We start from the raw sequence: 22,603 nt of genomic DNA on the forward strand, positions 1-22,603 counted from the left end.
GACTTAAAACAGTTACCATGAAGTTAAGCGTATGATTGTGGTTCATTATTTTTTAATATAATTTCAAAAAAAAAAAAGATTGATTTTATGATAAAAAAAAAATGACTTATTTATTTTATGCTGTTTAATAATGTGACTTTTTTTCTAATATAATTATGTTCATATGACGATATAATTTATACTTTATTTTTTAAAGTTTTTTTTTATTAAAATAATAATATTTTTAGTTGCGATTTATCTTTATATTTTAATATAAATTGATTCTGAACTTTATATATTTACAAATAAATTTTTATATTTTCATAAATGAAATTCTTGTATTTATTAAATTTTAATATTTTATATTTAAAAAAATAATAAATTAGAAAAATTCAATAACCTAGATGTAGTGTATATTCATTCAAGCTAAAAAAGACCATTTTTTAAATTAAATTAATCGTTTGTCTTGTTTAAATATTAAAATATTTTATATTATTATTATATATAATAATATAAAATTATTATATAAAATAATATTTTTTATATGAAAGTAATAAAACATTATTTTATATTCAGATTTTAAATTTAAAATTATTAATTTATGTAGAATATATTATAATATTTATTTTACTTATTGACATTTAAAATAATATAAAAATTATTAATTAAATATACATAATTTTTAATTTTAAAATAAAAATTTAAAAATCTCAAATATTAATTAAATATAAAATTATATATCAATAAATTTAATTATATAAAAAAATTAAAAATTTAATAATTACTATCCTATATTACTCTTCCATTTTTCCTTTCAAATTGCTTCCATCTTCTAGTTCTGTCGAGTTGCAGGCCACAGCCGGTGACCTCACTACTCCCTCCATTAAAATCAGGGAATAAGCTCCCCATCCCTTTGAGTATTTCTTATGGCTATGGCACAAGGAACCAGACTCAGACTCGGACTCTGCTCCTTCAAGCACCCATTTCTCTGGAATATTTCCCCTTCTATAGCTTCTACCACCACCACCACCGCTGGAGCAATCCAGACTTGTCTCTGTCTTCCGTGGCTGTTCCGCCTTCTTCATTCCAATGCCTTGAACCCACTGCCACAACGATCTCCGGCGTTCCATGGAGTAAGATATATGCAACGGCAACTGCCTTTTCAAAGATTATTCTGCTCCGAGGCCACTGGTGACAAGGAGAAGATGAAGAAGAAACCGGTAAACACAAAAGTTTTGAATTTTACCCTGGATTTGTGCAACTATAAAGATTATAGATTCTTGGGGTGTTTCACATGTGGGGTTCTTTTTAGCTGCTTTAATGGCTATGCTTTTTTTTTAAAAAAAAATTTACTACATTTCAAGTGGTGGATAGCGTAACAACAGTGGAGAATCACTTGAATTAAAGAATTTTAATATTTGAATAATTTTCATTCGAATTCTATTTATTCTAAAAAATTGAGTTAACTATTAAGAGTCGTGCAATTATACATCTATTTTTAAATACAAAAAGAATAATAATAAAAACTTTAAAATATGAGGTAATTAAAAATAGAGTTAGAGTCATGTGAAAAATATTATGTTAACGAATGTTATATAAAATGAATCCATAAAAATTATATCTTTGTAAAGAGTAAAGTGACTAAAATTATTACAATAATTATTATAATAAATTATAATAATTTAAATTCAATAATTTGATTGTTAATGGTTTATAAAGCTTAATTTAGAGTATTATAAATATTATTTTATTTTTTTATTATATTTTAATTATTTATATCTATTTATTTTTTGTATAAATTATTTGAATCGGATAAAATTTTAATTTAATAATACTTTATGTAATTTTATCGATTTTTTAATTATTTTATATGTTCTATCACAATTAATATTTTTTATAATAATTTTAATTAATTATATATTTATTCTATATAATTATTCATATTAGAAAATAAAAATATATAGTATTTCTTAATTAGATTATATGATATATGATTTCAAAAAATTATCAAATCAATAAACTACACTATTGTGAAATAGTAAAACTTTTTTACATAATATTATGTTATGAACTTTTATATATATATTTACAGTGGTTTATTTTTATTATTTAAACATATAATTATCTAATATTTATAAATATATTTTTAATATTATATTTATTATTAAAATAAAAATATAATAATTTTTTAATAATAAAATAGAATAAATTTTTATTATAATATTAATAATATATTATATTAAAAAATAGTAAAAAATATAAAATTTAATAATAATCAATATAATAAATTCTATTTATTATACTCAAAAAATAAAAAATTAAAAAGTCATATATTAATAGTGATGATAAAAATAATAAATTATATTTAATATATATATTAATTATTATTTTATGTAAAAAAATTAAAAATATATAAAAAAATTATAAATTTATGATATATAACATAATCATGTAGAATTATTTGACGATTTCGCAATCACATATATTTATTATTATTCGCAAAACATATAGTATCAATTAATTAATAATATTAATTATAATTGTATATGTACAAAGGTTGTTGAAATGAATTTATGGAATCTAAAGAAGACTAAAAAGAAAAAGACTTTGACTTGGCACGTGCATAGCATTATAAACAGTCCTAAGAAGTTTCAGTTGGCTAAGCTCCGGTGGATGAGATAATTATATGCTTCAAATTAACAAGTAAGATGCTCTGCATAGCTCCTCTTTTTTCCTTTTCTCAATGCAGGCGATATGTTTTAATGTCTGATATTAGAAGAAACATGTTATAAAGATTTAAAATTTGGATTAATAGAGCTTTTTTTTCTTTTTTATGAAAAGAACAGATGCTAAATGAAGACTATGAAGACTCTGTAACGATTCGAATTAATGAAAAGCTTACAGGTGAATTCCCTGTATTCTCAGATCATTCTATTTTCAAAGTGCCAAAAGAATTACGGAGTGTGAATGAAGAGGCATATGAACCGAAATTAATTGCAATTGGTCCTTATCACCATGGTAAAGATCATTTACTTTCCATGGAAGATCACAAAATACGGTATCTTCAAAGCCTCCTTCAACAAAGTTCTCAGAAAAATGTATCAAGGTATGTGCAGATCATAAGAAATTTGGAAGAAAGAGCTCGTAAATGTTATGCAGAGCCTTTCAGCTTTACCCCTGATGAATTCGTTGAAATGATGCTTATTGATGGTTGCTTTATTATTGAGTTTATACGCAAATTGCGAGAAGGTGATATGGAAGACCTTCTTTTCAGATCTAATCATATGTTTTATAGTTTCATGCTGGACCTGCTATTGCTTGAAAATCAACTTCCATTCTTCATACTACGGGAGTTGCTTGTCACAAGCAATGTGATTCCGGACCAAGAAAGCACCTTCATTGCAGTGATTTTGAAAACCTATGAAAGTTTTCTACCAGGCCCACTGTGTAATTCAAGTCGCGCATATACTCCAGAAAATATGATACAAATCAAGAACCTACTGGGATTATTGCATGACCATTGGCAACCTTCCCCTGCAAGACTAGAGGTTTATAAGAAAATGCGACAAGCCGAGGAAAGAGATTCTACGCGCTGTGCCACAGAGCTCAAAGATGCCGGGATTAAGTTTAAGAGTGCTGTTGAGAGAAATAACTTGTTCGATATAGATTTTGTAAACAGCACAATTAAAATCCCAAAAATACAAATCACAGATATAACAGAATGTGTCTTGCGAAATCTCATAGCCTACGAGCAGTTGACTTCTTTCACGAGTCCAAAATACTTCACTGATTACATGAAATTCATAGATAGCCTCATCAATTCTAAAAAGGATGTGGAGCTACTTTGTCGCCAGGGGATAATTGATAACTGGAAGGGAGACGATGAAGCCATTGCTATTCTATTCAACAAGCTTGGGGAACATGTCTTCTGCGAAAGCGCTCTCTACGCAGATATAGTGAATAATGTTAACGAGCATTGCAAGAAACGAAGGAATTGGTGGATGGCCGAGTTGAGGCACAATCATTTTCAAAGCCCATGGTCTCTCCTATCTTTTTTGGCTGATATCATGCGGTTCCTTCTCAAAATAACTCAAAAGTTTTAATCATTTCTTTCTTATTATAAGTAAAATAAATGTCAATGTTTTTTGTTTATTTTAGCGTGGCGTTCTTAATATTCCTTCCTTTGAATTAATACCATGATCATGGCAATTTTTGTGAGAATGTCATTATAAATAAATACAGCAAAGCATTCACTAGACAAAAATGTAAAGTTTCATATCAGATGTATGGTTAACTTCTCTATACACAGATTTTTTCATAAGTTTTCACAAAAAATTATATATGGAAAATAAATTTATTAATAGGTAAGAGGGTGTGGTTATTTTTGCATCTTCGTGAATAATTTAATGAATATTTTAATTAAGGAAAACAAAACACCAAAAGCCAAAATTTTCCCTATATGATTACTAGAATATTATTTATTGGGCGTGATCTTTGTAATATGAATCTGCTACAACAGCCACACTTGAATGACAACAGAACTAAGGCGTGATCTTTGTAATATGAATCTGCTACATAATTCCCGCAAAAATCCTACATTACTTACCTGTATGAATCTGGACGTTTTGGCGTGCTTTGAACAACAGCCTCTATCTTCTCCATCTCGGCAGGAGTCAACAAGGGGATCACGTCAATAGCTTTCATGTTCTCTTGAATCTGCATGGTGGGAAACGACATTTAATAGGTCATGTCACAGATACAAGGTTATTGCAAAGCCCTATAGAATTGCAGCACACAGCTGCTCACCACCGGCACCTTGAACAAACATGCAGAAAACAATTTTCACTCATAGCACCTATAAATTCCTATATGAAATGGAAATCTTGATTTGGGAGAAAGTATATAAATTTGCCCCCTTAAAGCACATCCAAAAAGCCTATTACACTGGTTAAGCATTTCTACTAGTACAGAAGTTTCCATAAGCCTCTAAATTCCTATATATAAGTCATGCAGTCCAGCATCTCGATCAATTTATGAGCAGTCTTAAGCAGCCCATATGATTGCTGCCCAGCATGTTCTTTGATATCTAAAAGTTGCCTCTGTACAGGGCTTGTTTTGCCCTACTTAGAATGATTTCAAGCTGCTTGCCTTTTGTGATGCAGATTAGGCATCATGTTCATTCTCTCGAAAATCTCTTACAGTCTTTTGCATTTTTTTGGAAAGTGTTTTAATCTCATGAAAAATTTAAAAACAGCCTACTGTTTTTAAATTCCTAACAAAAGTCAAGTATCAAGTTATATCTTCTGTTGTTCGTGAATTATTATGGATTTTTTATATTTTGAAAGACTTGCAAATTCCGATCCACTTATCTATTGCACTAAAATGTGACAATAAGGCTGCTCTTTTAATTGTTGTCGATCTTATTTTTTATGAGTGTACAAAATATATTGATATTAATTTTCATATTGTTTGTGAGCAGCTACAAAAAGCTTCATTCTATCCTCACATATCTCTTTTTCTCTCCAATTGGCAGACATCTTCACCAAGCCGTTATCAGGCGATCTACACCACTAGTTCCTGTCAAGTTGCATTTGATTTTACTTCCAGCACCAACTTGAAAGGGCTAGGAGTGTAAAGCATAGTGTATAACATGATTGATGTGTAACACATAGTGTGAAGCCTGATTGCCAAAACGCTGTAATTTTGGTATTTCTTTATTCTTTCCTTTTTAGTCTTATACTAGCCGTTAGTAGTCTTGCTAGTAATACGCTAGTGATCTTCATATAAGAGACATAGTATACATACCTCAATTTGTTCTGACATTATTAATCTTTTGATTATTGATATAAAATAAAATCAGAGGTTTTTCTTTCATTATTGCAATAAAATAAAAGTAGAGTTGTTTTTCTCTCATTTTCGCACACTCTGTCATATCATGACCAAGAAAATGTCATTTCGCTTTTATTAATATTTAAGTTTTTTAAATTAATAATTAAAAATTTATTATTTAATTTATATATAATATAAAAAGTTTTACTAATTAATTTCTAAATTTTTAAAAATATATTCAAATATGTTTTACATTTAAAAAATTTAACTAATTAGTTCAACTGTTATTTCTTCCTCAAAATGCCTTTAGTTTTAATATCAAGGTGAGGAGAGAAAATTTTTATTCCAAAAATACCCTCTTATAGTCAATGATAAATATTCAAAAAAAAAAAAAACACTCAACAGTATAATTGAAATAAATTGATCAAAATAAGAAAATTTGACAACACCCATATTCCCATATTATAGTCAATGATAAACCAATAATATGAAATCATTAAGAGAAAGTCTCAATAGAAAAGAAAAAAAACATTGATCACTAATAAAATAAATTTAGAAAAAAGAAAAAAAATATCAAATATATAAAAAAAAAACTAATTAATATTAATAAGCAGAAAAGTGTTCTTAGTGTATATGTCCATTATAAAAAGATAGTTCATATCTTTATGTGATAAATTAAATTTAAAATACACTCAAGTTAGTTTATTTATTGTATTTATTATTTTTTGTATAACTGAAAATATTTAAATTAATGTTTAATTTGTAGATATAATTGTTTTTAATTTTATTTATTCACTTACATTTTTAGGTGATAAGAATAGTATAGAAAAAAAATAAAAAGTATTAGTTCTGGTTATTTTAGGAAAAAATATTTTTTATATTTTTAATATTTTTAATATTTAAAAAATTTAATTATTAGAAAATATTAAAAATAAATTATTTTAAGAAAAGTGATTTTCTCTTTTTATAAAAAAGTAAGTTATTTTTAAGATTTCTATATATAAATTTATTAATAAATTTTATTTTTAAAATTAAAATTAAATAATAAAAAATAAATTATCTTATTAAAAAATATTTTTCACACAAAATATTTTTCATATAAAATATTTTTTAATTATAAGTTATTTTTCAAGAAAAAAAAACCTTAAACTACTGATTTTTACGGTTGATTCTATTAAATATGCTAAAAGTTTATTTGACCAATTCAAAAATTTTAATAGGTCATTTCAAGGTAAATTTTACACTTATTTTATAAATTTTCATATTTTTTGCATAATAATTTATGTAATTAATTTAAATTAAAATAGCTATATTTAATAATATTATTGATCTGTTTAATGATTTATTTAAAAGAGACCTACCCCATAACTAATATTGCAGTATATACTTAATTTGATGTTCATAAAAAATTTAAATATAATGCAACTTTATGTTATTTCATATTGATATTTTTTTTATTAATTACATTTTCATAGTCTTCATAATATAAATACTATTAAAAAAATTAAGAGTATATAAAGTATAAAGCATGTTAATTAAAATTAATATTGAAAAAATAACGGCTAATAAATAAAACCCAATAACAAATATGAATAAATATGAATTAATAAAATGGTATGTAAAAAAAATGCATAAAGACGAGTTTTAGCGTCTCTTTTTTAAAACTATAATTGAATTAAAAAAAATTATATTAAATTAAAAAAAATTCTATCAAACCAAAACATGAACCAACATATCACGGATTATGAAAAGAAATTTAAGGGAGAATGATTAATTAGTTATGAAAGAACTTAGGAGTAAAATTTCTAGATGGTTCTAGTAATTTTTATCTTTATAAATAGAGAACGAATAGTTAATTATGAAATAAATTAGCATACTCATAAATAAAATTTTTAGATCATTTTATTAATTTTTATTATTATATATAAATTAATATAAAATAAATAATATATATGAGTTTTTCCATTTTATTTTTTATTATTATTATTTTTTCTATTAATGAATGATGTTAAAAATAAATAAAAAAAACTCTCCTTGTTTTGAAACAAAATTATAAGAAAATTTATTATAAATTAAATTATATAATCTACTTAAACAACTCGTGTTTCTTCTTTATAATTTCTCTGTGATTAAAAAAAGACGACTTGGTCTGAAAAAAAAAAAACGACTCGATAATAGACTTGTAGAAGTCTTTGTGGTTGAACATGAAGACTCACAATCTTAAGGATTCAAAAATTCTGATCCAACGGTTTTAAAATAACAATCCATTCAAGAGGAACGACCATAAAACACTTCCTGACGCTGGTCATTGTCATTTTGTAGTAAATATATTCATTGTCCTTGTTCTGTGTGTTTTGTTTTTTATTATTGAAAAAGATTGATTTTATGATTTAATTTATTATCAAAACATTATGTCGTTTATCGGTTTTACGTTAAAATTTATAATTTATTATTTTGAATTTCAATTTTTAAATAATAATTTATTAATTATAATTCATTTATATATTTTTATAAATTGATCCTGAATTTTGTATATTTATAAATAAATTTTTACATTTTGAATATTAGTTATATTCAATCATTAAACTAAACACACTTTTAATTAAATAAAATTATGAGAAGTTATATATTAAAAAGTTAAGTTCTGAGAAATTTTATGGAAATAAGTTTGAGTAAGTTTGCTCCAATTTAATTTTTTTTAAATAAATTTTTAAATTTTACCTTAAATTTAAATAAATCATGATTTAATATAATATTATTCTTCATATAAAATATTATTTTTTTATTTTATAATTTTTTTATTTTATATTATTTTAAAATTATGGTTTTTTATATTATGTTTAATAATTTATTTATATCAAAAATAATAAATAATAAATAATAATAAATAATTTTTAAAATTAAAAAAATAAAATTATATTAACTGAGGACTTATTTAACCTTCAAAATAAAGTTTAGGTATTTATTTGATAAAAATGGTGAATTGTCCTCGAATGATATAATTGTTGATGTACAAGGGTTGTTGAAATGACTTTATGGAGTCTGAATCAAGAAGACTTAGAAGACTTTGATTTGGCACGTACTGCATAGCATTATGAGGGGAGGGTTTTCAGATTTTTAAATAATTCTTTTAGATTTTTTTATTATTTAAAATTCAGTTTAAATTTTAAAGCATATTATAATTTTATTATATAAATGAATTTAAAATTAAAAAATAGATTTTGGAAGAATTATGAAAGAAAATATTTTAAAAAAAAATATTTTTATATTTTTGACATTTGAAGTACTAAAAAAATTAGTGAATGAAAAATATTTTCTGACCAAATAAAAAAATAAACTTAAAAATAACTTATTTTTCAAAAGAAAAAAAATCATTTTTCACACTTTTTAATATTTTTATTAGAATTTTTGTATATAAATTTTTTTAATAAATTTTATTTTAAAATTAAAATTAAATAATAAAAAATAATTTACATCATTATGCATGTGGGAAACGGCTAAATTTATAATTTTTTTAAATAAAAATTTAAAATTAAAAAAATAAAATTTGAAATCACTCAAATATACTTACTATCAAATTATGCATGTGAATGCAGCTAAACTTGTAATTTGTTTCTCATTTAAAGCTGTTTGATTTAATAATTGAATATAACTCATAGTGATTCCTGAAAGTAAATAGTTCTTCACAACAATTCTAAAATTAAATTTGATCTAAAATATAATTGATATTTTTTCTTAATTTATCAAGAGTTTAGTGCAGCTGTGTTTGGATATTAGGTGCATTCATTAAACCAAATACACCATTAGTTAAATACTAATTTTTTTTATGAGAAATTATATATTAAAAAATAAAGTTCATATATATAAAAGTTAATGGGATAAATTTTATCAAAATAAGTTCCAGTAAGTTTGCTCCAATTTTATTTTTTTAAAATAAAATTCTAAATTGTCTTAAGTTTAAATTAATTCTGATCTAATATAATATTTTTTTTACATAAAATATATATTTTTTACTTTATAATTTTTTATTTATTTTGTTATTATTTTAAAATTATTGTCCATTTTTTCTATGTTATGTTTAATATATAAATTAACTATAAAACTATTTAATTTGTTTTATATTTAATACAATTCTTTATTAATTATTATTTTTTAAAAATAAATATTTAAAATAACTCTTAATATTTAATAAAATTTAATAGTTAAAATGAGAATAATTGAAATTTAATAAAAATATTCTCTCTTAATATGAATAAAAAAATAAAATAAATAAAAATTATGGTACATATAAAGTATTTTTTAATTTAAAATATAAAAAAATTAATATTTTATTTAAAAATAAAAAAAATATAAAAATAGTAAATAATTTTTATATATTGTAAAAATAAAAACTTTAATATGACAATATAATATTTTATTAAGTGAGGACTTATTTAACCTTCAAAATAAAGTTTTAAGTATTTATTTAATACAATTGTTGAATTGTCCTCGAATGATATAATTGTTGACGTACAAAGGTTGTTGAAATGACTTTAAGTAAGAAGACCTAGAAGAAAAGACTTTGACTTGGCAACGTACTGCATAGCATTATAAGTAATTGGCTAAGAGCCGGTGGATGAGATAATTATATACTTTAAAATAAAATTTTGAGATTTTTAAATATACTTTTAAAAATTTTAATTATTAATTAGTTATTTATTAATTATTTTTTTAAATAAATATTTAAAATATTTCTTAACATTTAATAAAATTTAATGTCTTTAAATTGTATATAATTAAAATTTAATAAAAAAATTATTTCTTTTTATATGTATAAAAAATAAAGTAAATAAAATTTATAGAGCGAAAAGAGTATTTTTTTAATTTAAAATATTAAAATATAATATTTTATTTATATTAAAAATAATAAATATATAAAATAATAAATAATTTTTAAAATTATAAAAATAAAATTATATTATCCGATGACTTATTTAATCTTCAAAATAAAGTTTAGGTATTTATTTGATAAAAATTATTAATTGTCCTTGAATGATATAATTGTTGATGTACAAGGGTTGTTGAAATGATTTTATGGAATCTGAATTAAGAAGACTTAGAAGAGAAGACTTTGATTTGGCACGTACTGCATAGCATTATGAGGGGGAGGATTTTTAGATTTTTAAATAATACTCTTAGATTTTTTTGATTATTTACAATGAGAATTTTTAGATTTTTAAATAATATCCAAAACATATTCTTACAAAACTTTTAATTAATGGATTCTTTACGATGCAACAAATCTTTGGATCCGAGAGGACGCATACAATTCTACTAAAAATTTAAGCTGTTAGTTGCGGCGCTACTTTAATCCTATATGACCCAGATATTTACTCCTACACACGGTAACGTCTCTACGTTGAGTGCCACATTAGAGATCGGACCTACTTCTGGCACTTCATTAGGGCGCATACCATTCTACCAAAAGAATAAACTGTTAGTAGCGGCGCTACTTTAATCTTATATGGCCCAGATGTTTACCCCTGCACACGGTAACGTCTCCACGTTGGGTGCCACATTGGGGACTGAGCCCACTTTTAACACTATCATTGGTCATATTAAATACCATTCCTTCCCCGTGGCTCGAACCCGTGACCGGGCTCTGATATCATTAGAGCGCATACCATTCTATCAAAAACTTAAGTTGTTAGTAGAGGTGCTACTTTAATCCTATATGGCCCAGATGTTTACCACTGGATACGATAATGTCTCCACGTTAGGTGTCACTTTGGAGACCGGACCCACTTCTGGCACTATCCTTGGCTATTAAATATGTTAAAAGTTTATTTGACCAATTAAAAAATTTTAATATAAAGTGATTTCAAGGTAAATTTTATACTTATTTTATAAATTTTCATATTTTTTGCATTTATTTTATTCTTATAATTTATGTAATTAATTTAAATTAAAAAAGCTATATTTAATAATATAATTAATCTGTTTAAAGATTTATTTAAAAGAGACCTACCCCATAACTAATAGTGCAGTATATACTTAATTTGATGTTCATAAAAAATTTAAATGTAATGCAACTTTATGTTATTTCATATTGATATTTTGTTTTATTAATTACATTTTCATAGTCTTCATAAAAAATTTACATCATATGAAAAAATAGTACAATAAATATAAAATAAAATTAGGAATATTTAAAGTGTAAAGCACATTGATTAAAGTTAATATTGAAAAAATAACAGCGAATAAATAAAATAAAATAATAAATATGAGTTAATAAAATGGTACTTATAAAGAAATGCATAAAGATGAATTTTAGTATCTCTTTCTCAAGATTATAACTAAATTGAAAAAAAAATTATACCAAACTGAAAAACAGCTATATCGAACCAAAACATGAGTCATGCTTTCACATACCGTACCGTAAATTATGAAAGGAACAAAATATGAGTCATGCTTTCACATACTGTAAATTATGAAAGGAAATTTAAGCAAGAATGATTAATTAGTTATAAAAGAAGTCAGCATACTATTAAGTAGAATTTTTAGATTATTCTAGCAATTTTTGTCTTTGTAGATAAGAACAAATAGTTAGTTATAAAATAAATTAGCATACCAGTATGTAGAATTTCTAAATTATTTGAGTAATTTTTGTTTTTTTTTTAATAATTTTCATTTTTATATATATAAATTAATACAAAACATGTAATATATATGAGTTTTTTTTTCATTTTATTTATTATTATTATTATTTCTTTCTGTTAATTAATGATGTTAAAAATAAAAAAATTCTCCTTTATCTGAAACAAAATTATAAGAAATTTTATTATAAATTAAATTATATAATGTACTTAAACAGCACGTATTTTTTCTTTATAATTTCTCTGTAATTAAAAGAAGACGATTTGGTCTGAAAAAAACGACTCGATAATAGACTTATAGAAGTCTTTGTGGTTGAATATGAAGACTAACAATCTCAAGGATTCAAAAATTCTGATCCAACGGTTTTAAAATAACAATCCATTCAAGAGGAACGACCATAAAACACTTCCTGGCGCTGGTCACTGTCGTTTTGTAGTAAATATATTCATTGTCCTTGTTCTGTGTGTTTTGTTTCTTTAATAACGTGACACTTTTTTCTCTAAAATATGTTGATATGATGTTAAAATTTATAATTTATTATTTTTAATTTCAATTTTAATAATAATTTTTTAATTGTAATTCATTTATATATTCTATAAATTAATCCTGAATTTTGTATATTTATAAATAAATTTTTATATTTTGAATATTAGTTATATTCAATCATTAAACTAAACACACTTTTAATTAAATAAAATTATGAGAAGTTATATATTAAAAAGTTAAGTTCTGAGAAATTTTATGGAAATAAGTTTAAGTTTGCTCCAATTTAATTTTTTTAAATAAATTTTTAAATTTTACCTTAAATTTAAATAAATCATGATTTAATATAATATTATTCTTCATATAAAATATTATTTTTTTATTTTATAATTTTATAATTTTTTATTATTTTAAAATTATGGTTTTTTATATTATGTTTAATAATTTATTTATATCAAAAATAATAAATATATAAAAATAATAAATAATTTTTAAAATTATAAAAATAAAATTATATTAACTGAGGACTTATTTAACCTTCAAAATAAAGTTTAGGTATTTATTTGAAAAAATGGTGAATTGTCCTCGAATGATATAATTGTTGATGTACAAAGGTCGTTGAAATGACTTTATGGAATCTGAATCAAGAAGACTTAGAAGAGAAGACTTTGATTTGGCACGCACTGCATAGCATTGTGCGGGGAGGATTTTGAGATTTTTAAATAATACTCTTAGATTTTTAAATAATACTCTTAGATTTTTTAATTATTTACAATTCAGTTTGAATTTTAAAGTATATTATAATTTTAATTATTTAAATAAATTTAAAATTAAAAAATAAAATTTGGGACAATTTTCACATGAATTTTTCAAAAATATTTTTTTATATTTCTTAACATTTGAAACATTCAAAAAAATTTAATCAATAAAAAAATAAGCCTAAAAATAATTTTACCTTTTAAAAAGAAAAAGTTATTTTTTGCACTTTTTAATATTTTTATTAGAGTCTCCATATATAAATTTTTTAATAAATTTTATTTTTAAAATTAAAATTAAATAATAAAAATAATTTACATTCAAAAAATATTTTTAATAATTTTTTTTCAAAAAATATTTTTAAATATAAATTATTTTCTAATTTTTTTTCACATTTTCTGCAAACAATTTATATTTTTATAAATTAGTCTTGAATTTTATATATTTATGAATAAATATTTATATTTTTATAAATTAAACTCTCGTATTTATTAAAATTTAATATTTTATATTTTAAAAAAGAAAATAATAAATTGAAAATAATTCAACAACCTAGATATAATATTTACTTATATTCAAGCTAAAAAAAAGGACCACTTTTTAACCAAATTCCGTCTTTACATTGATTTAATATTCTGATTTCTTATAAATAATAAGCTCAAAGTTATTAATATCTTATAATAAAATTCAACTTTTTTATCATGTTAACTTATTTCGCTAATAATTAGTGGGCGTTCCATTTGTAGTAATATTTAATTGTTCCTGCTTAATTAACCAACTAATCGTTGACCAAAAAAAACCTAACTAATCACAGGTGTACACATGGAGCCAGCTAAACTTCTGATTTGTTCCCCATTTAACTGATCACGGACCGTGATCAGTCTTAATTAAACATACTAATTTTTTTTATGAGAAATTATAAATTCAAAAATAAAGTTCAATGAAAAAGGTAAAGATAGAAATTTTATGGAAATAAGTGCGAATAAGTTTGCTCCAATTTAAACTTTTTTTAAATAAATCTTTAAAGTTTACCTTTTAAGTTTAATAAATTTAATATAATATTATTTTTTTAATATAAAAAAATTAAATATTTATTTACATAAAAATTAAAAAATATATAGAAATAGTAAATAATTTTTAAAATTATACAAATAAAATTTTATTAAACCCAACCATATTTTATCTTAAAAATAAGAGTTTTGAATTGTAGTCCAATGATATAATTGTTGATTTTTTTTTATTTCGAAAAAAAAGAGAGAAAGACTTTGACTTGGCACGTGCATAGCATTATAAATAGTCCTAAGAAGTTTCAGTTGGCTAAGCTCCGGTGGATGAGATAATTACATGCTTCAAATTAACAAGTAAGATGCTCTGCATAGCCCCTCTTTTTTCCTTTTCTCAATGCAGGCAATATGTTTTAATGTTTGATATTAGAAGAAATATGTTATAAAGATTTAAAATTTAGATTAACAAGATTTTTTTTTTTTTATGAAAAGAACAGATGGCAAATGAAGACTCTGTAATGATTTCTATTAATAAAAAGTTTACAGGTGAATCTCCTGTATTCTCAGATCATTGCATTTTTAAAGTGCCAAAGGAATTACGGAGCGTGAATGAAGAGGCATATGAACCGCAACTAATTGCAATTGGTCCTTATCACCATGAGAAAGATCATTTACTTGTCATGGAAGATCACAAAATACGGTATCTTCAAAACTTCCTTAAACGAAGTGGTCAGGAAAATGTATTAAGGTATGTACAGACCATAAGAAGTTTGGAAGAAAGAGCTCGTAAATGTTATGCAGAATCTTTAAGCTTTGACCATGATAAATTCGTTGAAATGATGCTTATTGATGGTTGCTTTATTATCGAGTTTATATGCAAGTTGCTAGAAGGTGATATGGAAGACCCTCTTTTAAGATCTAATCATACGTTGACTAGATTCATGCTGGACCTGCTATTGCTTGAAAATCAACTTCCATTCTTCATACTACAGGGGTTGCTTGTCACAAGCAATTCGACTCCAGACCAACAAAGCACCTTCATTAAAGTGATTTTGGTAATCTATAAAAGTTTTCTACCAGGCCCACTGTGTAATTCAAGTTGCGCATATACTCCAGAAAATATGATACAAATCAAGAATCTATTGGAATTATTGCATGACCACTGGCAACCTTCCCCTGCAAGACTAGAGGCTTATAAGAAAATGCGACAAACCGAGGAAAGAGGTTTTACGCGTTGTGCCACATACTTAAAAGAGGCCGGTATTAAGTTCAAGAGTGTGGCACAGCTCAAAGAGGTCGGGATTAAATTCAAGAGTACGCGCTGTGCCACAGAGCTCAAAGATGCCGGGATTAAGTTCAAGAGTGCTGTTGAGAGAGATAACTTGTTCGATATAGATTTTGTAAACGGTACAATTAAAATTCCAAAAATACAAATTGAAGATAAAACAGAGTGTGTCTTGCGAAATCTCATAGCCTACGAGCAGTTGACCTCTTCCACGAGTCCAAAATACTTCACTGATTACATGATATTCATGGATAGTCTTATCAATTCTAAAAAGGATGTGGAGCTACTTTGTCGCAAGGGGATCATTGATAACTGGAAGGGAGACGATGAAACTATTGCTGTTCTATTCAACAATCTTGGGGAACAAGTCTTCTGCGAAAGGAATCTCTACGCGGATATAGTGAACAATGTAAACAAGCATTGTAAGAAACGAAGGAATTTGTGGATGGCCAAGTTGAGGCACGATTATTTTCAAAGTCCATGGTCTCTCATTTCTGTTTTGGCTGCTATCATACTGCTCCTTCTCGCCATGACTCAAACTGTTTATTCAGTTCTTTCTTATTATAAGTAAAATAAATGCCAACGTTTCTTGTTCTTGCGTTTTTAATATTCCTTCCTCTTAATTAATACAATGATCATGGCAATTTTTGTGAGAATGTTAACATAAATAAATACAGTAAAGCATTCACCAGACGAAAATGCAAAGTTACGTATCAGATGTATGGCTACCTTCTCTATGTACGGACTTTTTCATAAATTTTCACAAAAAATTATATATGGAGAACAAATTTATTAATAGGTAAGAGGGTGTGGCTATTTTTGCATCCTCATGAATAATTTAATGAATATTTTAGTCAAGGAAAACAAAACACCAAAAGTCAAAACTTTCCCTATATGATTACTAAGACATTATTTATTGGACAATTCTTGCCGAGGTCCGGTCTCTGAATTCAGAACACAGATATACAAGTCGCACCTATTTTTATGTGATAAATTATATTATGGCACCATGTAAACTAGGTGTAAGAAAGAATTTTTCGATAATAATAACTATACAAAAGAAAGCATTCAAATGGAAAAATATATCAATCGTTATAGCACGCCAAATTCAAGACAACCAATTGTCATCAATTCAGAATTGTGAATATAATGTAAATGTAAAATGAGAAAAACCCTCTCGCACATGAAAAATCAACTGCTCACCACCGGCACCTTGAACAAACATGCAGAAACCAAATTTCACTCATAGCACCTCTAAATTCCTATATGAAATGGAAATCTTGATTTGGGAGAAAGTATATAAATTTGCCCCCTTAAGCACATCCAAAAAGCCTATTACACTGGTTAAGCATTTCTACTAGTACAGAAGTTTCCATAAGCCTCTAATAAATTCCTATATATAAATCATGCAGTCCAGCATTTCAATCAATTTATTATGAGCACTCTTAGACAGCCCATATGGTTGCGGCCCTGCATTTTATTTGATATCTAAAAGTTGCCCTGCACAGGGCTTGTTTTGCCCTGCTTAGAATGATCTCAAGCTGCTTGCCTTTTATTTGATATCTAAAATACTTCACTAGTTACATGGTATTCATGGATAGCCTCATCAATTCTAAAAAGGATGTGTAGCTACTTTGTCGTCAGGGGATCATTGATAAACGGAAGGGAGACGATGAAACCATTGTTATTCTATTAAACAAGCTTAGGGAACATGTCTTCTGCGAAAGGGATCTCTACGCGGATAAGTGAATAATGTAAACGAGCATTGCAATAAACGAAGGAATCTGTGGATGGTCAAGTTGAGGCACGATTATTTTCAAAGCCCATGGTCTTTCATTTCTGTTTTGACTGCTATCATATTGCTCCTTCTCACTTTGACTCAACTGTTTATTCAGTTATTTTTTATTATAAGTAAGTGGTCAAAAGTTTTTTGTTCATTTTATTGTGGCATTTGTTAATGTTTCTTCCTTCGATAAGGAAGTATACGGTCGCATAATGGTATAATTAAATATCGTTGTCACAAAAAAATTAGTATTTAAATATTAGATTATGATTAAAGTAATTATTTGAACTAATCAAATTAATGTTAAAATTAATTAATAAAAGTAAATGTGCGGCAAATTAATCACAAATTAATAAAAAGATGACAATTAAATTAATTAATCCTATACTTAATAAGAGAAATCAACTAAAAATTAAAAATAATTAAATTAAGCAATGATAAATTAATTCAAAATTAATAATTAATTAAGACTAAAAATTAAATATAGAAAGTTAATTTCAAAAATTTGAATTTACACTCTAATTAATTCAAAATTAATGCTTTTAACTTCAAAATTCAATTTACATGTTTTTTTTTTTATAAAATGTGTACAAAATATTTATAAAATATTTATTTATAAAAATTAATTATAATTATTAAATATATTAAATAAATAAGTAAAAATAATTATTTATAAAAGTAAAATGTGCCGTTAAAAATATATAAAAATTGAAGTTAATAAATAACTGCAATGATCAAGACAAATGTTATGTAGATGTTATTATGATCGCAACTGCCTATGAACATATGGAATTTAACCGATTGAACCCAATGATCACACAAGGCAGTAATGTCTTCTATACCACAGTAACAATGATTGCGGGTCAAAAGAAAGAAGGCTTGGACTTGATCCAGTTGGGCGTGGAAAGTTCCTGCATCTATTCGTATGTACAAGTTTATCATCAATTGATGAAAAATTAAAATTTTATATTATATATTAGACGGGTGCGTGGAAAAATTTTATGCCTTGATGGTAGGTATGACCAAGGGAATATTCCAACTAGAACTACCCCATACTTTGACGGTTTGAAATAGTTATAGTTTGTTTTCGAAGCCGTTGTGATCGCGATTCTTTAGATTTGAATTAAGTCTAAAAATTTTTTAGATGATTAAACCCAATTTCAGTTTACTTCTTATTTATTTATTTTTTAAAAAATCCAGAATAGAAAATTAAGACAAAAATTAAACAAATAAATATTAACATTAGATATTACCTAATTCATAATTGAGTGAAAAAGACCTTGTAAAATTTTTTTTTAAAAAAGAGAATATTATATTTAAATGAAAATGCTATTTGTCTACAAGTAACGAAAGGGAAAAAAAATAACATAAACTTAGTTATTGGATAATTTATTTTCATGGAGTATTAGATGAATCAAAGTTTTAATTGATGAAGTCTTAACTTCACAGCTTTTTTTTTTTTATCACGCTACTCTTATTATTAGTGTTTTGACTCGTAAAATTATTAAAAATAAAATTCTGATTTTCTTAATATGTTCATTTAAATGTATAAAATATAAAATAATTATCATAAAAATAAAATTAAAAATCGATATATAAATATAAATCAATTTTTATTAGTTATTCTAAAACTCTTATTATTGTCTTTCACATTAAATAACAAACCTCTCTTTACACTGATAATATAAATTATAATTCTTTCTGTGAAAGATCCTCTCCTCGTAATAAATACGGTTAATGAATTCTGTGAACGATTCAGTTATTTTGTATTCTCCACCGAAAATGCGATTATATATAGATACATTTACAACACAAAATTAGGAGAGAAAAAGGAAGCAATCATATTACAAGGAAACAAGATAAGTCTGTACAAGAAATAATATATATCAAATTTGTTAGTTGTGCAAATCCCTATAATAACGTAATTTACTCCTAATTAGACAGTTTATCCAAACACTTCCCCCTCAAGTTGGAGCATGGATATCTATCATGCCCAATTTTTCAACCATATCATGAAATATCTTCCACGATACTGTTTTTGTGAGTTTATCAGCTAACTGGTCTTCTAATTTGACAAACGGAAACTATATAATCTTTTGGTCTAGCTTTTTCTTGATGAAATGCCGATCAACTTCAACATGTTGGAAGTATGTTGAGAGAGGAGAAAATTGAGGGTTTAAAATTTTTATAGATTAATTAAGTTATTCTGTAAATTTTTAAGGGCACTTTTCCTATTCATTGGTTATTAATGGTTTTAAGTAATATAATGCCTAACTAATCAAATTTTTAATATGTAAGGAATATTTTAATGTATTTTTAAATATTTAGAAACCAAATGGATTTCCTTAAATTATAGAGATTACATCGTAATAATTTTTCCTTAATAATCAGATATATAGTGTAGAACACCACACGTCTCAGAATAACTTCTTCAATTAATAATTAGCGGGTCTTCCATCTTATTCTAATATTTAGACCAAGAACAATTCTTGCATGGGCCACAATTATATTCCATAATAAAGATAAGTTAATGAAGTTTACACATCACATTATTTCTAAAGATGACTGTTTCCAAAGAAAAATAAATAAAGACTTGTAGCCCTCTTAGTCTTGGTAGAGATCTGTAGTCATTACCAGTTACATATAACGTTGGAATAAAATAATTTTTGGGGTCATATAAAAATACTGAAGAAAGAAGACTTGGACTTGGTACACAATGCTTAGCATTATAAGTAGTCCTAAAAAGTTTCAATTGTCTAAGCTCCGGAGGGTGAGATAGTTACATGCTTCAAACTAACAAGTAAGCTGCGCCGCATGATGCTCCTCCTGTTTCCTTTCCTCAATGCATGCCATTTTCTTTCATCCTACTGAAAAATACTTGTAATACTCAGCTTGTTTGTTTTTAATGTCTGTTATTGTTAATAATAATCAGTAGAAACATATTAAATTTTGGATTAACGGAGTATTGTCTTTGTCTTTTTCTAATAGATGGCGATTGAGGACTGTGTAACAATTCGGATTAATGAAAAGCTTACAGGTGAATCCCTTATATTCTCAGATCATTGCATTTTTAAAGTGCCAAAGGAACTACGGAGCATGAATGAAGAAGCATATGAACTGTAACTAATTGCAATTTGGTCCTTATCACCATGGGAAAGATCATTTACTTGCCATGGAAGATCACAAAATACGGTATCTTCAAAGCCTCCTTCAATGAAGTGCTCAGAAAGATGTATCAAAATATGTGCAGACCATAAGAAGTTTGGAAGAAAGAGCTCGTAAATGTTACCATGATGAATTCATTGAAATGATGCTTATTGATGGTTGCTTTATTATTGAGTTTATATGCAAATTGCGACAAGGTGATAAAGAAGACCCTCTTTTAAGATCTAATCATATGTTTTCTAGATTTATGTTGGACCTGCTATTGCTTGAAAATCAACTTCCATTCTTTATACTACGGGAGTTGTTTGTCACAAGCAATGTGATTCCGAACCAAGAAAGCACCTTCATTAATAATATTTTGAAAATCTATGAAAGTTTTCTACCAGGCCCATTGTGTGATTCAAGTCGCGCTCCAGAAAATATGATACAAATCAAGAACCTACTGGGATTATTGCATGACCACTGGCAACCTTCCCCTGCAAGACTAGAGGTTTATAAGAAAATGAGACAAGCCGAGGAAAGAGGTTTTACGCGCTGTGCCACAGAGCTCAAAGATGTTGGGATTAAGTTCAAGAGTGCTGTTGAGAGAAATAACTTGTTCGATATAAATTTTGTAAACAGTACAATTAAAATTCCAAAAATACAAATTGCAGATAAAACAGAGTGTGTCTTGCGAAATCTCATAGCCTACGAGCAGTTGACCTCTTCCACGAGTCCAAAATACTTCACTGATTACATGGTATTCATGGATAGCCTTATCAATTCTAAAAAGGATGTGGAGCTACTTTGTCGCCAGGGGATCATTGATAACTGGAAGGGAGACGATGAAACCATTGCTATTCTATTCAACAAGCTTGGGGAAGAAGTCTTCTGCGAAAGGGATATCTACGCGGATATAGTGAACAATGTAAACGAGCATTGCAAGAAACGAAGGAATTTGTGGATGGCCAAGTTGAGGCACGATTATTTTCAAAGCCCATGGTCTCTCATTTCTATTTTGGCTGCTATCATGCTGCTCCTTCTCGCCATGACTCAAACTGTTTATTCAGTTCTTTTTTATTATAAGTAAAATAAATGCCAACGTTTCTTGTTCATTTTGGCGTGGCATTTTTAATATTCCTTCCTCTGAATTAATACCATGATCATGGCAATTTTTATGAGAATGTCAATATAAATAAATACAGCAAAGCATTCACTAGACAAAAATGCAAAATTCCGTATCAGATGTATAGTTAACTTCTCTGACTTTTTCATAAATTTTCACAAAAAATTATATATGGAAAACAAATTTATTAATAGGTAAGAGGGTGTGGCTATTTTTGAATTCTCATGAATAATTTAATGAATATTTTAATTATGGAAAACAAAACACCAAAAGCCAAAACTTTTCCTATATGATTACTAGGACATTATTTATTGATATCCAAGTCATACCTATTTTTATGTGATAACTTATATTATGGCACCATGTAAATTAGGTCTAAGAAAGAATTTTTCGATAATAATCACTAGCAAAACAAAGCATTCAAATGGAAAAATATATCAATCTTTATAGCACGCCAAATTCAAGACAACCAATTCTCATCAATTCAGAATTGTAAACATCATGTAAAGTTAAAATGAGAAAATCCCTCCCGCACATGAAAAATCAACTGCGGATTGAAATGCCTCAAGGCAGTGAAA

The 22,603-nt window shown here is 25.6% G+C and overlaps 1 protein-coding gene and 1 pseudogene across 4 annotated transcripts; both read left to right on the top strand.

The window, feature by feature from the left end:
* The first annotated feature begins 760 nt into the window (after nucleotides 1–760).
* On the top strand, nucleotides 761–16,576 carry LOC110611154 (UPF0481 protein At3g47200). Of its 4 annotated transcripts, none has more exons than XM_043954585.1 (2): nucleotides 761–1,199; nucleotides 2,826–4,197. In XM_043954585.1, exons 1-2 carry the CDS (start codon nucleotides 906–908, stop codon nucleotides 4,080–4,082), a joined length of 1,551 nt encoding a protein of 516 aa, XP_043810520.1. In that variant the 5' UTR covers nucleotides 761–905; the 3' UTR covers nucleotides 4,083–4,197. The 4 variants fall into 4 exon arrangements, with proteins under 4 accessions (XP_043810520.1, XP_043810519.1, XP_021606994.1 ...); XM_043954584.1 differs by lacking the exon at nucleotides 2,826–4,197 and adding an exon at nucleotides 15,185–16,576 and having other exon boundaries at nucleotides 762–1,199; XM_021751302.2 differs by lacking the exons at nucleotides 761–1,199; nucleotides 2,826–4,197 and adding exons at nucleotides 14,997–15,044; nucleotides 15,180–16,576.
* Nucleotides 16,577–20,536: 3,960 nt separating this feature from the next.
* On the top strand, nucleotides 20,537–22,114 carry LOC110611660 (annotated as a pseudogene).
* Nucleotides 22,115–22,603: the final 489 nt, after the last annotated feature.

This window comes from Manihot esculenta, chromosome 3, assembly GCF_001659605.2.
Source record: "Manihot esculenta cultivar AM560-2 chromosome 3, M.esculenta_v8, whole genome shotgun sequence".
NCBI classification, from domain to species: Eukaryota; Viridiplantae; Streptophyta; class Magnoliopsida; order Malpighiales; family Euphorbiaceae; genus Manihot; species Manihot esculenta.